General features: G+C 41.3%; 3 protein-coding genes across 4 annotated transcripts in view; 1 reads left to right on the forward strand and 2 right to left on the reverse strand.

Moving 5' to 3' along the window:
* KCNMB1 (potassium calcium-activated channel subfamily M regulatory beta subunit 1) overlaps window positions 1-16287 on the reverse strand; it is a 353074-nt gene that overhangs the window by 222289 nt on the left and 114498 nt on the right. The window lies entirely within an intron of this gene.
* KCNIP1 (potassium voltage-gated channel interacting protein 1) overlaps window positions 3498-16287 on the forward strand; it is a 566415-nt gene continuing 553625 nt past the window's right edge. The window contains exons 1-3 of one of the 2 annotated variants that reach the window (XM_088661795.1): window positions 3498-3518; window positions 5936-6026; window positions 7180-7288. In XM_088661795.1, the coding sequence (XP_088517921.1) occupies window positions 7240-7288 (49 nt within the window). In that variant the 5' untranslated portion in view covers window positions 3498-3518; window positions 5936-6026; window positions 7180-7239. Of the gene's footprint in view, window positions 3519-5935; window positions 6027-7179; window positions 7289-16287 lie in introns of those variants that run through there. The other variant, XM_088661796.1, reaches the window with a different exon arrangement.
* LCP2 (lymphocyte cytosolic protein 2) overlaps window positions 8419-16287 on the reverse strand; it is a 35921-nt gene continuing 28052 nt past the window's right edge. The window contains exons 15-20 of the mRNA XM_088664361.1: window positions 14392-14545; window positions 13856-13899; window positions 12778-12899; window positions 9696-9782; window positions 9373-9528; window positions 8419-9067 (exon numbers count right to left, since the gene is read on the reverse strand). Of these exons, the coding sequence (XP_088520487.1) occupies window positions 8945-9067; window positions 9373-9528; window positions 9696-9782; window positions 12778-12899; window positions 13856-13899; window positions 14392-14545 (686 nt within the window). The 3' untranslated portion in view covers window positions 8419-8944. The remainder of the gene's footprint in view (window positions 9068-9372; window positions 9529-9695; window positions 9783-12777; window positions 12900-13855; window positions 13900-14391; window positions 14546-16287) is intronic.

Genomic DNA, 16287 nt, shown 5'->3' on the forward strand with positions numbered 1-16287 from the left:
CCGCCCTGGGACTGAGTATCTCAGGGCTTAATTCAATCCAAACCTGCCCTGAGATGAGCGAGGCATTATGCAAGGAATTTGCTGGTCTCTTTAATGGAAAACTGGGTTGTTACAAAGGGCCCCCAGTTGACTTCGAGTTGGACCCCGGGGTGGCCCCAATCCGACTCAAACCAAGGCGAGTGCCATTTGCACTGCAACCCAAGATCGAGGCAGAGCTGGATAAATTGGTCAAGCAGGGAGTTCTCTCACCCGTGGACTCTGCTAAGTGGGAGACTCCAATCGTCACGCCCCTTAAAGCAAATGGGGAAGTCAGGATATGTGCAGATTACAAATGTACTATCAATAAGGCACTCAGGGGAAACTCATACCCCATTCCAGTTGTATCACATCTGTTGGCTAAACTGGCTGGGGGCAAGGTGTTCGCCAAAATTGACCTGGCACAAGCTTACCAACAGCTGCCAGTAACCCCACAATCAGCGGAAGCACAGACTATTGTCACACATAAAGGGGCGTTCAGAGTTAACAGATTACAGTTCGGAGTTTGTGTGGCCCCAGGGATTTTTCAAGGGCTCATGGAACGCCTGTTAAGAGGTCTGCCGGGGGTCTTGCCATTTTTTGATGACGTTTTGATTGCTGGAAAAGACCCACAGGAACTGGTTGCGCGTGTCCGTGCAGTGTTGCTCAAGTTCAAGGAGGTGGGGTTGCAACTGAAAAAAGAAAAATGCAGTTTTGGGGTGCCAACTGTGGATTTCTTGGGGTTTAAAATTGATGCATCAGGCATCCACCCCACAGATGCTAAGATTAAGGCCATCATCGAGGCACCACGACCACAGAACAAGACGGAGTTGCAGTCATTCCTGGGACTTATTAACTTTTATCATTCGTTCTTACCCCAGAAAGCTTCGGTAGCTGAACCATTACATAGACTATTGCAGAAAAAGAATGTGTGGCGATGGGGGCGGGAGCAGCAGAAGGCTTTTGACTCCTTGTGAGGAATGCTGAGTAGCAGGAGCGTCCTTGCTCATTATGATGAGTCGAAGCCGCTGGTCCTGGCATGTGATGCCTCTCAATACGGCCTGGGGGCTGTGCTGAGTCATAGGGAACCGGATGGGTCGGAAAAGCCCATCTCTTTCTATTCCCGTACGTTGTCGCCCACAGAGCGCAACTATGCTCAAATTGATAAAGAGGCACTGGCTATTGTGTCCGGAATCAAAAGGTTCTATGATTATTTGTACGGTCGCCATTTCTCCATTGAAACGGACCACAAACCACTGTTAGGGTTGTTCAACCCAAACAAACAAACGCCACAAATTCTCTCCCCCAGAATGTTGCGTTGGTCAATATTCCTGAATGGGTTCCAGTACGCCTTGACCCATGTGCCAGGGAAACAGTTGTGCCATGCTGATGCGCTGAGTCGATTGCCCCTTCCTGGCGGGAGCAATGAGGATCCTGCTCCGGCGGAGCACATTATGATGCTAGAAACACTTCCGGGGGCTCCTGTAACAGCTACGGATATAGCTGAGAAAACTAGGAAAGATGCTGTTCTCTCCCGTGTGCTCACTTGGGTGGGGAGGGGGTGGCCAGGTGGTCCGCATGAAGAAAAATTCAGGCCTTATGCGACAAGGCAGCACGAATTGTCCATGCATAAGGGTTGTCTCCTATGGGGAGATAGGGTGATCATCCCAGCACCACTGAGAAACAGGGTTCTTGAGACGCTTCACATGGGACACCCGGGAATGGTCAGAATGAAGTCGCTAGCCCGATGTTATGTGTGGTGGCCTGGAATGGACCAGAACATAGAACAATGGGTACGAACATGCAAGGCATGCCAAGAGGTGCGGCCAGAAGTGGCCAGAGCACCAGTCCACTGGTGGGAGCAGTCCAGGACTCCCTGGAGCCGGCTGCACATAGATTTTGCTGGGCCATTCCAAGGGAAGGTCTTTTTGGTTATCGTTGATGCATATTCCAAATGGTTAGAAGTGGCGATGGTCCCTAGCATGGCATCAGCTGCCGTAATCAAGGTGTTGAGGCAGCTGTTTGCTACCCACGGGTTACCTGAGACCATTGTATCAGATAATGGGGCAGCTTTTGTATCCCAAGAATTCAGGGCATTCTTGGCTGATAACTTTATAAGAGGGGTCACATCCGCGCCCTTTCACCCATCCTCCAATGGGCAGGCTGAGCGCATGGTAAGAACAGCCAAAGAATCCATTGCGCGCTTAATGGAGGGTAACTGGTCGGCTCGCATTGCGCGAATGTTATTTTTGCAGCATGCGACGCCGTGTACTGCGACGGGCAAGTCGCCAGCCGAGCTGCTCTTAGGTAGAAGACTGGTAACGGTGCTGGATTATGTCCACCCAGATAAAATGCCAAACCGTAATTCAAGAGCAACCCCCCAGGCTGAGACTGACACAACAAGGTATCTCGCCCCTGAAGATCTGGTCTGGGTGAGGAACTATTCACGAGGTCCGCGGTGGGTGGCCGGTGTGATCACCCGGGCTAGTGGACCTGTGTCCTATTATGTGACCTTGGAAAATGGGCAAGTTTGGAAGAGACATATAGATCAGCTGAGGCGCCGGGCGCTCAGCAGGGAGGAGCCAGATAATTCATCCCTGGCTAATGACGCACAGCTGCGAGACCAGAGTGAAGATGGCCCAGAGGTGCAGTCACCAGGGGCTTCAGCAAATGAACCAGGGTCTGCTAGTCCTCAGGATGACGAGGTACAGGTCGGGGACCCTGAGATGTCTGGGACTCCATCTGTTCCTGATGAAACCCCTATAGCAGCCCCTCCACCACAGGTAACACCCAATCCAGAACCTGCAACACCTGTTGTCAGGAGATCAGGTAGAAGTTGTAGGACCCCACAGTACCTGAGGGATTACGTCTGCTGTGCTCACTAGGGGGGGAGGGGTGTTGTGTATTGAGTCAAAGGATTTTATATCTGTATTATTATTGTCTGTATTTGCATTAGGATAAAGTAACTGCCTTTTGGTTCCAGAGGGTACAGCTACTATTGGTTCATTTAAGCTGCTGTATTTGGATCCTCTGTCTTACTGGTTCCCTCCAAAAGGCAGCACTGTGATTGCCTGATATTGTTCCCTCCAAAATGTATCCCTTCCTAGCTAGTTCCCTGTCCCTATAAATGTAGCTTTCCTCTCCTCAGTCTTCAGTCTTGTTCACTTTAATAAAGAGCTGTTACTAGAGAACTGTCTCCAGCATGTTATGTGAAGAGAGCTGAAATCACAAACCCCACGTCACAACAGTCACAACACTCTGAAAACAACAGCTCTTTTAAGGGGAACAGGGGTCTCTTAACACAATTCTCAGTTGGGACATAACACTAAGCCTGGGTTGTGGTTTGTTTCTCCCACTTGTTTGGGTATTTAATTGGGACAGGATAAAGTGGTTTTCTCTCTGACTCCATATCCAGGAGTCTTTAAGCTGTGAAGGAGTCAGTGTCTTTGGCAATATTTTTTTTTAACCCTGAACTGGAAGGAGTGTAAAAAGATCTGTGCATGGTAGGACATAAGACTCTTGGGCTAAGGTGGTGTTTAGTTTTTTGTTTTTTGGGGGGTGGGGTTGTTGCTGTTTCTTTCTTTCTTTTTGCATCTTTATTTTAGATCTTTAGATTTATGTGGAAATTGTTCCGTTTGGCTGTGTATTGTGTTTTATTTTTTGTTTATTACTGTTGTTTTGTTGTAGCTATGTCCCCCCCCCATGTTGTACTGCGCAAAGGTGGCATAGAAATAAAATTATGTATGTATGTATGCATGTATGTATCTATCTCCCTTTACCTCAGCTTCAGCTAAGCAGCCACCTGAAGCTAAGGCTGAAGGGTTTGCACCTCAGTGATCTGCTTTCAGGTTGCTGGGATTTCATGACAACATGCATGTCCTCCCCTTGGTCTTGCTGGTTCCCCTCCAGTCCACCAGGTGTGTATAAATCACCCCATTCTCTCTGGTTGGGACTATTTCACTATTACAATGAAGCATGTGGAAAATTGTATTTCAAAATTCTTCAGCAAGACATCAGATTGCAAGGTAATGGCCATAAGAATGGTGGGAACTCAGTTCCGGCACCTCAGGTGGGTGCCATTGCCCTTTCTAACAAGGGAGGTGTTTGTTTGTGGTGAGTTCCAGCAACTCATTATGGGGGTAGGGAGCACTGAAAAGCTATGCATTTATTTATTTATTTTAACTGATAATGGCTAAGGAATGTGTGTCTTCTGGGACTTGAAATTTGGATGTGATGGTTTTTTCACTCCACTTTACTCAGCACTCAAAAAAACCTAGTCAGGTTTTGGGTTGAAAAGATGTGGGCGCGCCTGTAGTTCTCCTCAGAAGCGCTGGGAGAGAGAGAGAGACAGACTATTTTTACCCCATTCCCCGCCCCGCAGGAGGGACATTTTATGGCTGTGTGCTAATATCTCGAGGGCTCTTCCAAGGTCACGTCCCCACAGTTCAGAGGCTCCCTTTTCCTGCCTCGTGCTACCGTGAGTAGCAGTGGCGTCGAGCGCGAGCGCGAGCATTTGCAAGTTTAAAATGGTTCCTTTTGTGAGGCTTGTCGGTTAGCGGCCTCTTGCGGCGTCGCGTCAGATCGGTCGATCTGTGGTGAAGAGAAACCTCTCTGTGGAGGCGCCGACACAGGAGTCGAAACTTCTCTCTGCCCAGTTTTCGAGCGGTGGTGGGGATTCGAAGTGCGGCAGTTAGACTCCGCCATTTAGAGTATTTCCCAATAATAAATTATCTCATAATTATAAACGGTGTTCACTTATCCCTCCAGCACTCTCATTTCTGGTTTCCCATCAGCCACTCAGGAATTTTAATCTGCTCAACTTTGTTTCCATTACGTTCATTTACCTCAACATTCATCCCCTTTCTCCAAATTATGTCATATCTATATCTATATGTCATATCTATATGTACATACTAAAACAAACAAACAAACAAACAACAACCCAGCAATTTCTTTAAAACAAAAACAAAAAAAAACTCCATGGGGCTCAACTAGCCATTTTACCTTTGGATACATTGTTCTAAATTCTGTGAGCTTTCCTGGAAGTAATATTTTATACAAGTCTGGAAAGAAAAGCCACTATATTTATAATCCACAAAAAGTGTTTTATATTTTTCCAATGATTTAAGGCAGGAAATGACTTTACATTTGATTCCATAGACATACCTGATTAGTCCCAAAGTGTGCAGTGAGAAATGTAATAAAATATCAAGAATGAACCTAGGATTAACTTCCAAAGATGGCAATATTATTACAGTACTGCAATATGATGGCACCCTCTTGTGGTTAAGGATTTTATATATATATATAAATGGCTTTTACTCTTTTTATTTTAATGGTATATGCTTTCTAGGGAAACCATACAATGCCCTTTAGATAAGTAGCTGCAGTCACAGACTTGGAGATGTCATAAAACCTCTCCTTGAGATTACTCACTTTCCCTAGTTTAGAAGGATTACATCCACACACAATGAATATCTGATACTTCTCTAGTCGGACAAGCTTTTTAAAATGATGCCTCTACCAGTACCTAACATGCTTGTGGCTTGCCAGATGCAAAATTCCTTATTCCAGTGAGATCTAAATTTTTAGCTTGTCCCAACTATACTTGTACATTACAAAATAGTTACAGCTGTGTGCTTGTATTGTGTGAACATAGACTAAAATTATCTTACCACTGGCTTTTTTTTAGTGGTGTCAGAAGAATCTGCTCTCTGTTTGGAGAAGGAGCTGGTTTTCTCATCACAGCTATTTTCCAATTCAGATTACCGTATACAGTTTTTAAGCCCTTTGAACAAGTGATCCTTGTAAGGATGTTTTAACACATGAAAGTAAAATTTAAGCATATAAAACCATTTCTCATATAATTAACCCAAATAAAGTTACTGATTCTCATTCTGATTTCTTGGGGTTTTTTTAGATGTCAAAGAATGATGATGATCAGCAGTTTACTGTTGACAATGCAATTAAAAATATGGATAACATGTCATCTGAACTGAATAAACTTATGGGTAATTATTAATGCTACTATTGTCAGAATGAAGATAAATTAATAATTTATTTTCCTACTGTGATGATTACTGCCTGAAGAGTTCTAGGAAATGATATATTGTATATGAATCAATATATACAAACTTACCTAATTGCATAAGAAAATAAAGTATTATTCCACTTCCTCTAATGCATGAGGTTTATAACCTGTGGATCTCGTGTTGAAGTCACAATTTTTCAGGAACTCATTATTTCTGCTAATGTTAAATGTCATTGCTATGTGTCTGCAAATTTTATTTACTTCTTTCAAAGGGGGGGAGTGCTCCTATTTAGTGAATGTAGGAGGGGGTGAGAATACCTCAAACTATAATTCATGGGTGGGGAATCTTTGGCCTGTGGACCAAATTTGGCATTCTAGGCCTCCCCATTTGGCCCACCAGGCTGTTTTGACCAAGCCATGAACAACTGCCCTATACATGACACCAGATATCAGGTAATGGCAAGACTTGGTTGAAAGGGGCTTTGTGGGCCCTACCAATTGGCAATGCCTGCAAAGTCCCTTGCACAGTGCTTCCCAAGGGATCAAAAACCAGCTAATTGTTGGACACATTGGAAGTGCTAAGCAAAGCATTGCAAGCCCTGTGCTCAGCAGTTCCCAAGCATGGGGCTTGCAAAGCCCCTCTTGGAATATTTTCCAAGTGCCTGACAACCAGCTAACTGTTGGGTGCTTGCGAAGCTCTGTGCAAAGCACAAACCTTGACAGTTGTCAATCACCTGGTATCATTATGACAACAGATGATTTACCAGTAGATGGTCCCAACCTCCTGTGAAACCCTGCTAAGATGGGGAGAGAAAAAGATGTGGCCAATGGGACAAAAATGTTCCCTACTTTTGCTGTAATGGCTTTCCTTGTGGGACAACTATTGCAGCTATCCTTCTGACATTTGGCAGGTTTCATGCCCTCAGAAGGGTTACATTTCTTCCTCAGATGAAAACATTGTAGCCATTTTTTTATTTCCCAAAAGTGAATAGAGGGTTTGGAGTGGAGGAATGAAGTAGATTTATCAATAGTGAAAGGTGTGTGTGTGTTGAAATGACATGCTCCCTTTCACATTGTTATAAATTTAACAAACAGACTAAATGAATAAATACAGAAATATTGTTGTTCTACAGTAAAAACCCAACTGCTGCTTTGTGATCTTATTCTGAACTTCAGCCATCCAGCTCTAACAGATGTTTCAACAGAAGCTGATGAAAAGAAACCTGAGGAGTCCACAACTCTGTGAGTTCCATTTATTGTCCCTCTTCATTAACACTTTGTCAGTAGTTGGCATGTAGCTACATTTAAAAGGGCAAGTTGAAAGATAAAAGAAATTTTATCTTTCCTAACTTTTTATGCCCCTGGAGCATATTGTTCCTTTGAGACACTTTACAAAGTATGTCAAGTATTGAGTTTTTGAATTGCACGCTATATTTGATTACTAATTACATTACTGTTTTTGTGTAGTTGGTGTTGGTATGTTAAGTTAGCTGGTGCTATTCTTTTATTTACTGCCCATAGTAGGCGTGTAATGCAAGCTAACGAATAAATGGATACAAAAATATATCACCCAAATCCTCAATTTAATGGAAAGTGGATTAATCCGTTCCAGACAGGTCCGCGGAGTACTTAAACTGAAAATACTCAAACTGAGGTGTACTTAAACCGAGGTATGACTGTATGTATATTCCGGCGTATAAGATGACTGGGCGTATAAGACGACCCCCAACTTTTCCAGTTAAAATAGAGTTTGGGATATACTCGCCGTATAAGAAATACGGCCCGGTGTATAAGACGGCCCCCAACTTTTGAGAAGATTTTCCTGGGTTAAAAAGTAGTCTTATATGCAGGAATATATAGTACATAAAAATGTACAGCTGTCATGCTGCAGTTTACATAGCTGCCAACAGGTGGCCATGCCAGTTCCAGATGAGCAAGCAGGTACTGCAAACCACTGTGTGCAATGCCTGCCCCCTCCATTAAATGTGGCTGCAACAAGATTTACAGAGGGGGAGGCACTTCAGAAGTCACTCTTTGAAGCACCTTCTCTTCCTTTAAAAAGTGGTGGGCTTTGGGGTGAGCTGTGGTGATAGGCAAGGTGAAGTAAAAAGGGAGGAGGGGTTGGCCAGGTGCCGCTGAATGGTTGGCAAAGAGGCTGGCGTGTAGGTGGAGTTGGTGAGCGGAAAGAACGGGGGCAGCAGCTCCTAGTAATTATATGAGGACTATCGGTAAAGCAATACTTAAAGGGTTGTCATTTGTATTATGGGAGTCCATCATGTACAGTGGCTAACTTGAAAGATACACACAGCGAATGGAAGTTTATTTGTGTGAGAGAAATGGGTAGTAATAAATGTTTGCAGTGGAAAAAGGAATATAAAAACAGATAGATATTTTATTGATTATAGCTGCATCTGAAAATGCAGCATCTTAAACTAATTGGTGTTATCATATGTGAAATATAGTACACAAATATAGTTCCCACAAACATTATACATTATACATTAGCATGGACACTGTGTTTGAGAGCATCAAACAACTTGAATACACCAAGTTATTCTCAGGCGAATGTCTCTATTGTATTTTATACAACACTACTCCACATAAAGCATTTGCATGTAAAGAAATATGTTCACAAATTGTAAGACCACACAGCTATTTTCAGTTTGTGTAATGTTGCATTTCAGACAGTGGATATCACACACATGAAACTGTTTCATGAAGCATATGCTTAGTGAGAAGTAATACACTGATGTTTTCAGTTTGAGAACTTAAGGCAAGAAATGACCTTGCATTTTAACATGAAAACAAGAGACGTTCACCAAATATAAATCAGTTACTCTTCTGGCTTTCTCTTTCAAAGATAAATAGGTGGTCCTTCAGGAAATTTTCTGTTATCTTTTAAAGAGATCCAGCCGTGTATGTCAGCAAGCACTGCTTTCTTGAACACCGATCCTTTCCGTCTATCAGTCGAAGAGGCATTCTTCTGAAGTAATCAATTATATCAACCACCGAAGCAAAATCCTGTGTGGTTTACAGAATGTCAATCAGTCAATGATTCTGACTATAGAGAAAGTTAAAGCAACATAATTTTGGCTCTTTGTTTCATACAAATTGTTCTTTAGGGACAGTAAATAAACTATCTTTGATTCTAGCTTTTGCTGTTATTCTAGATTTGATTCTGCTTAGTTACTGCACTCTCATTTGAGAAACCTTGAAGGAGAAGTAGTAAGAAGAGTTGTCATGTAGAAAGTATTATATTTAATAAATAATAAATATTAACAAAAATAAATAAATAAATAAATAAATAAAGTAACATTACATCATACCTCATTGCCTTTTGAGCTAGTGCCTAAGAAATACACTTTATCTTCCTGTCGGAAACGTATTGGAATATTATATACTTTAGCACTGTAAAGCACCATCAAGACAAAGGGTTGATCAGCAGCCTTCGTTGAGCTGTCTCTTACTAAGAAAGTGCCATCCTAGAAAAGCAACACATTAAAATATTTTTAAGACAAATGTAATCACAACTGTGAACAGGACTGATTGCATTTTGAAGCAAATGTGTTCAGGATTAGTCTTGGAGTGTGTGTTCAATTTCAATATTTTTCTCATATTACTATATTGGTGTTATAATTTAACTCTTCACCTGGTTTGTGGTCCTAAGAGCAGCTTCTGCATCTGTCCGGGTTATATCAGCAGCATACCATTCCTGATTTAGCGGGAGCTGGTTAAACTTGAGCCACATGAAAGAGAGACAAAAAGCTGTTTATTAGTGAGAATATGGTATTACCAATGTAGGGCAAAGGAGTATAGAGCTTTGAAAGGCAGGTATGGTATTTATTAACTGAATATGTTGCTGGTAAGGTACCCAATCATTCTTTTCTCCTCTTTATGTTTATAACTAAAGCCATTGTTTCTTTGGGGGGTTCCTTATGGAAGTTTGATGTGGAATTGCTGCAGCTCTTGCCCACAAGTCCCAAACTCCCAGTGTTAATATGCAGTAGCAAAAAGCCAGTCCATTTTAAATTTTATTTTCTGACATTTAGTTTAGCTTTCTCCTTATTATGAAAACCATGTAAGTAAAAATAACCTTTTGCATATCTGTAGTATATCTGTGTGGAAACTCCTAAGTGTGTTGTTGTTAATAGGCATTTTGCCATGAATGTAGTGATGGATTTGGTGGGAAGTCTCTATAACCACACTTATCATCCACACTTCCTCTTGTCCTGCTGTTTTCTCCTGGGAAAAACTGCTTTTTTCTTCTTGGAAAAACTGCTTAATTGTAGTAATTGGCAATTTTCTCTGGATTGATACTTCCTCTGGATTGATACTTGCTCTAAAAAGATAGTTTTTCATGGGAAAGGAGCGGGCCAAGTGGGAAATCACTCAGACCCTTGATTTTTAGGCGCAGGACAAGCGGAAGTGTGGATATACTATGCTTGCATTTGCTCCTCACCTGAGCACAACCTAGCCATTTTATTTCTAATGGCTCCAAATACCAAAAGAAACACACCTATGTGCATTGATTGCTGCAAGTTGATTGCAACAGTGCACCCAGTTTAGAGAATATATTTTCACAAGATGTTTATACAGTATAAGACTTTAATTTCAGTACCTACAAGGGATAAATAAATAAATAAATCCTTGCAGAACTGTTGTACAAGCTGTTGTTCCTTGATACATATGGACTGTTTTTATTCACCTTGTCTCACCCAGCTTTCCCATGCTTTGCTCATATGTATTCTGTTATTGGTCCTTATTGACATAAGTTTAAAAAATAAAATCATACAAAGCCATCCAAATACATTAGTAATCAAAACACATACAACATATAAAAGACTAGATAGCCACCATTGAGTAAATCAGACAACTTTCGATTTAGCTTTAAAAATCTCAGCTAAATACCCCAAAACAATCTTGGTAGTTTTGGGAGTATCATCCCTCAACAAATATTGGATTATAGACTCTTTGTAAATTGATATTTTAAGCTGTAAGGGAGTCACTAGGAGATCTCTGTGAAGGGTGTCAAGAAGAGGGCAATTCAAAATTATGTGATGCATTGTATCTGGTGTTTCCTTATTAAAGGAGCAGAATCTGTTCTAGAAGGGGATTTTTTAAAAAAAATCTTCCAAACAAAACAGATTAGGGAAATTCATTTAGACAAGGTAGCATAAAAGCTCTGTGATGCAATGGAGTATCTAAATTATAAAAGTTATTAGGCATTACTCCATGGTGGGGCTGCAATCCTAAGAAAACAGATGAACATACAAATGGCTGGGAGGGGTGGAGTTTTTGGCTTTCATGGTCTAGCAGTCTCTGCTTGATGAGAGAGAAGATTTGTGACTCATCCGATAGAAGAAGGGAATCTATTACAATCACTGTTTGCCTGAGTTATAACAGAAAACCATGTAAAATTATGTGTATCTCTCAATAAAGAAGTTAGGAAACTTTCTTTCTTAATGTGAATTTTTAACCAGAATTTGAAAGTCATAATCCAGCCCCTAGATTCTAAGAAATGCTGGCCTAACTCTGCACACATAGCTAAATACAGTGATACCTCTGGTTATGAATGCTCCTGGTTATGCATGCTGCGGGTTATGAGCTCCACTAATCAGGAGTAGGCGCTCCGGGTTGCAAACTTTGCCCCAGGATGCGAGCGGAAATTGCACGCTGGAGGTGCGTGTGCAGGAGGTGCCATTAGCAAAAGTGCGCTTCAGGTTAATAATGGTTTACGGTTACAAATGGACCTCCAGAACGGATTCAGTTCATAACCAGAGACACCACATTAGGAGACTCATTTTGGAGCTCCTAGAATTTGTCGGAAGGATGCTTGTACATTCTTGACTTTGTTGTTAAAGTCAGTTATCCATAAGGGAATCCCATAAAGGAGTTGAAAAACACTTTTTGCACTATAGAACCTAACTGCTGTAGGCCCATTCTGGTTACCGTCAAAATTATTAGAATCGTTTAATTCATGCTGCAGTGCACTTAGCTAAGTTGGTTGTCCTGTTACAATGGGTCACCCATTTTAGATTGTAATAAAATGTGATCCCTAAGTACAGTGGTACCTCGACTTATGAATGCCTCGACTTACGAAGGTTTCGACCTACAAAGTCTGCTAACCCAGAAGTATTTTATCTGCGCACGTATTCTGTGCCTGTGCAGAAGCGGCGCGCGTGGTCCGTGCAAAGTGCAAAACCACACTTCGCGCATGCGCAAAATGGACACTTCGACATCCGAACATTTCGACTTACGAAGAGCGCCGCAGAACAGATCGCCTTCGTAAGTCAAGGTACCACTGTATTTAAAGCTTTTAACTTGTTCGATTTAACTTGTTCCATTTCTTGATCACCAATACACTAATTAGATGGATGCCATTTTGAAAATACTAAGATCTTGGATTTTGAATAATTAATCGCTAGGTGATTTCCTTGGCAGTAATGAAAGAATGCTTTTAGATACCTTTGGAGCCCAACTCTGGTGCAGGAGAGGAGGACAGTGTCATCTGCATATAAAAGTATGGGAACTGCCTTAGGTCCTAACCTAGGAGGTTGGCCATTCACAATGAGTAGATGTTGTTTCGTATCATTCAAAAATAGATTAAATAGATGGGCAAGAATACAGCCTCATATGTATGCCTTAGAAGGAGCTGGGTCTGGCATTCTATCACATAAATCGTTCGCTTGGAATTCACAATATATTAAACATTTTTGATGCTATCATTGTACCTTGTGGTACTGATCCATCACTTCATTTTCAGCACTGAGAGAATGTGTGAATGGTCTGTTAGGAATTGGTAATGGTGGTCTGCCATCAGCAGGGCCTTTTGAAGCAGTTCTGCCAATATTACCTTCAGAAAAAATGAACATATTTAAAATTAAATCCAGATGACTTAATGGACACTGGAACATGATTCTAACGAACCACACAAACTTAACAGGGTCTTGACAAAGTAAAATTGACTTCAGGTGAGAATTACGTTTCATTACAACTTAAATGCTTTAAGCAGTAACTGGCAAACTGAAGGGAAAGAGTGGACAAGCCTGATAGAAAAATAGGGAGCGAAACTAATAAAATCTCACAGAAATGCAAAGCGTCAAACATGTGAAGCATTATGACAGACATTCCTAAATGCATAATTATGAAGAATGCTGGAATGGGAGTCAGTTATTCCTGCTACATGAAATATATTAGGAAGGAGGCCACCTAAGAAAGGAGAAATAGAAGAAAGAAGGCTGAATAAGAGTGAAGGTAGCTCAGGACCAGGGCCGTCTTAAGCATGTCGGGCGCCCTGGCGTCGTGGTGCGGAGATCACTCCGGCGCCCCTGCCCCACCCCGTTTTTTGCCGCGGCTGGTGGGCGCCCCGCGCCACCCAGCCTTCCCCTAGAGCCAGCCCTGCTCAGGACCAGGGTTTTGCAGCGCTAATATTGTTCTAGCACACACACAATAATTATCTGATTTATATCAGTGTTAGAGAACCTGGTTCCGCCTATTTGCTGCTGGACAATAACGTCCATTATCCGTGGCCATTGTTCATGCTGGATGGGGATCATGGGAATTTGAATCTAAAAATATCTGGTGCACCACAGATTCCCCATTTCTGATTTAGGTTACTTCATTACTATATTGCTCTGAAACATTGTAATTCAAGAAACAAAACAGAACTTGTGTTCAGACAACCAGTGCTTCATAAACTTGCATTGTTGCAAAATATTTAATGGAAAAGCTGTTCATTTCTACTGGCAGCAATCATATGTTTTGAAAATGTAAGCCTGAATATTTATGAGGTATTTATACAGTACATACTTGGCTGAAAATGTGGTGGTAGTGATCCACTTGATGAAAGAGTGCTGTAAAAATAAACAATGATTAGCATGTACAAATGAGATCTAAGATTTTATAAGTGACTAGTTTTATATATTAGAAATGAGGCCAGAAAATGCTTGCTGGTATAGCAGAATTGGTTGCAGGTTGCAACTCTTCTCTTGTTTCAAATTGTTTGTGGGAATCCACAGGATTAATAAAGGAACTATCCGGGACAGTGTGTGTGTGTGTGTGTGTGTGTGTGTGTGTGTGTGTGTGTACTCTTATATATAATATGGGAACATAGTCATTCCAGAACTATGCCCACAGAAGCCAGTTTTAAACTGGTATAGCTGGGGAGGGAGTGGAAAACAGTTACTGGAGTTAGTCTCAATCATGTGAGCAGGATGAATTGCCCTTACTGAATTTGATTACCATAGAATTAAATTCTCTTTTCTTATAGAATTCAGAATAGCAATGAACAAGTTCCACATAATGTATAATAGCACACAACTAATGGTCAGTTCAATTCAACAAACCTTTCTGCACCAGGTATCGTCTTGGATGGTAAAAGGTTCTGTTTAGAATGTGGCTTAGGAGATCTGATTGGAAATGTGTTACATTGCAAAAATGGCTGGGGAACTGACCTGTGGTGAATATCTGCAAAACACACACACCAAAAGCAAAAACACAGTTAACTGACTCAGATTGGGACAGTGAATAAGATATTTGTGGAACTACTTAGTTTGTTTTGGAAAAGCTTAGGCACTTCTGACTCATATTCTGGAATTCATTTCAGATTCAAAATGCTGTAGTTCCAGCACAGAATCTATGAGAGTTGAGGTTCTAGCTGATCTTCAGGTTTCACTGACACAGTAGGCTTCACCTTGCATGAACAAAATAACACATTACATTTATTATTATTATTATTAGTTTTAGTTTTTAATAGCCCACCTTTTTCCCTGACAGGGACTCAAGGCAGCTTACAGATAAAAATAATAACTGCTAAAAAATTAATCATTGAAAACTATTAAACCTAAACCCTGATAGAATTAATGCTACATTAAAGTGTTTGCACGAATTTAGTATAATAAGTTTCTGCCCAAGAAACCTCTGTGAATATACAGTGAGAACCACAGCATCCAGGAAGATTTCTGAATTGATGATAAAATCTGCCAATTTTTGTTAAATTCCATATCCATCCTGGTATATTACTAACACTGGTAAAAGTGGAGATTTGCTGTCAAATTCCTTATTTGGTGAAATTTGGTAGTACACTTAAATGCTAGTGGCTGGTAGCCACTTAAAAATGCCCAAAATTCCTACATGTCCTTGCTTGGTTCATCCAGTCCTGATGGTGATCAGATTTCACAGTTCTAAGAGAGAAGCTCCCCATGTTCCTCATTCAATATTTTAGCAGACTGGAGCAGATAATTGTGGTCAATATTGATAGGCGTATCAGCATGCAAGGTATCCAGCATTCAGGGCTTTATAGATCAAAATAAGTACATGGGAAGAAAAACCCACTAGGAGGCAGACAACTATATATTGTATTAACTGAAATTTCCAAGCAGCTTTTAAAGGCAAACCTAGGTAGGCTACTCTTGAAGTTAAAGACATGTATAACAGTAAAGGCTGAATCTGATAAATTAAGGATTAGTTTTACATAATTTTTCTGGAGTACAGTTGCTGAAAGAAAAGAATCTTGGCTACCATTACATTTTAGGATTCCATGCATGGAGATGGTCCAGTAGTATTCCAATGTGGCAACCCTGAAAGCAGTTTAATTTTAGTTCCAGTGAAGTAAAGTGGAATTTAGTATCACCTTTTTCTTCTTTCAGATTTCCTTAGAATTTTGCCACCTTTTTGGGAAGCCTTTTACTTAGCTCCTTAGTGGTCATCCCTACATGAAAGAAAGCCTAAGCAAGCTGAACTGCATGTTCAAATAAATATCAACAATAATGATAGTAATAGGAATAAATAAGAAATACATTACATACTGCCATCTTCCATCTGAAAGAAGAAGAAGAAAAGTTAGCATTAGGCTTGCCACTTAATTAAAGATATATTAGCTGATTATCATGGGTTGTATTCAAAGCAGTACAGTCATACCTCATGTTGCGTCCACTTCAGGTTGTGTCTTTTCAGCTTGCGAACATGGCAAACCCGGAAGTGTTTACTTCCGGGTTTCGCCATGCGTGCGTGCGCAGAAGTGCTCTATTGTGCTTTGCTCGTGCGCAGAAGCGCTGCTCTGGTTGTGGACTTTTCAGGGTGTGAATGGCACCCCGGAATGGATCGTGTCCGCAACCAGAGGTACCACTGTACTAAGGAGATTGTTCTATCAGTGCAAGCATTTCTGTTTGCCTGATGGAAAAATCTCCCCTCTCCTCCCCTTGTGTGCTCTTATGGGGGTTCTCTTGACCACCACCCACAGC

The sequence above is a fragment of the Zootoca vivipara genome, chromosome 2 (assembly GCF_965207765.1).
Source record: "Zootoca vivipara chromosome 2, rZooViv2.hap1.1, whole genome shotgun sequence".
In the NCBI taxonomy this organism is placed as follows: Eukaryota; Metazoa; Chordata; class Lepidosauria; order Squamata; family Lacertidae; genus Zootoca; species Zootoca vivipara.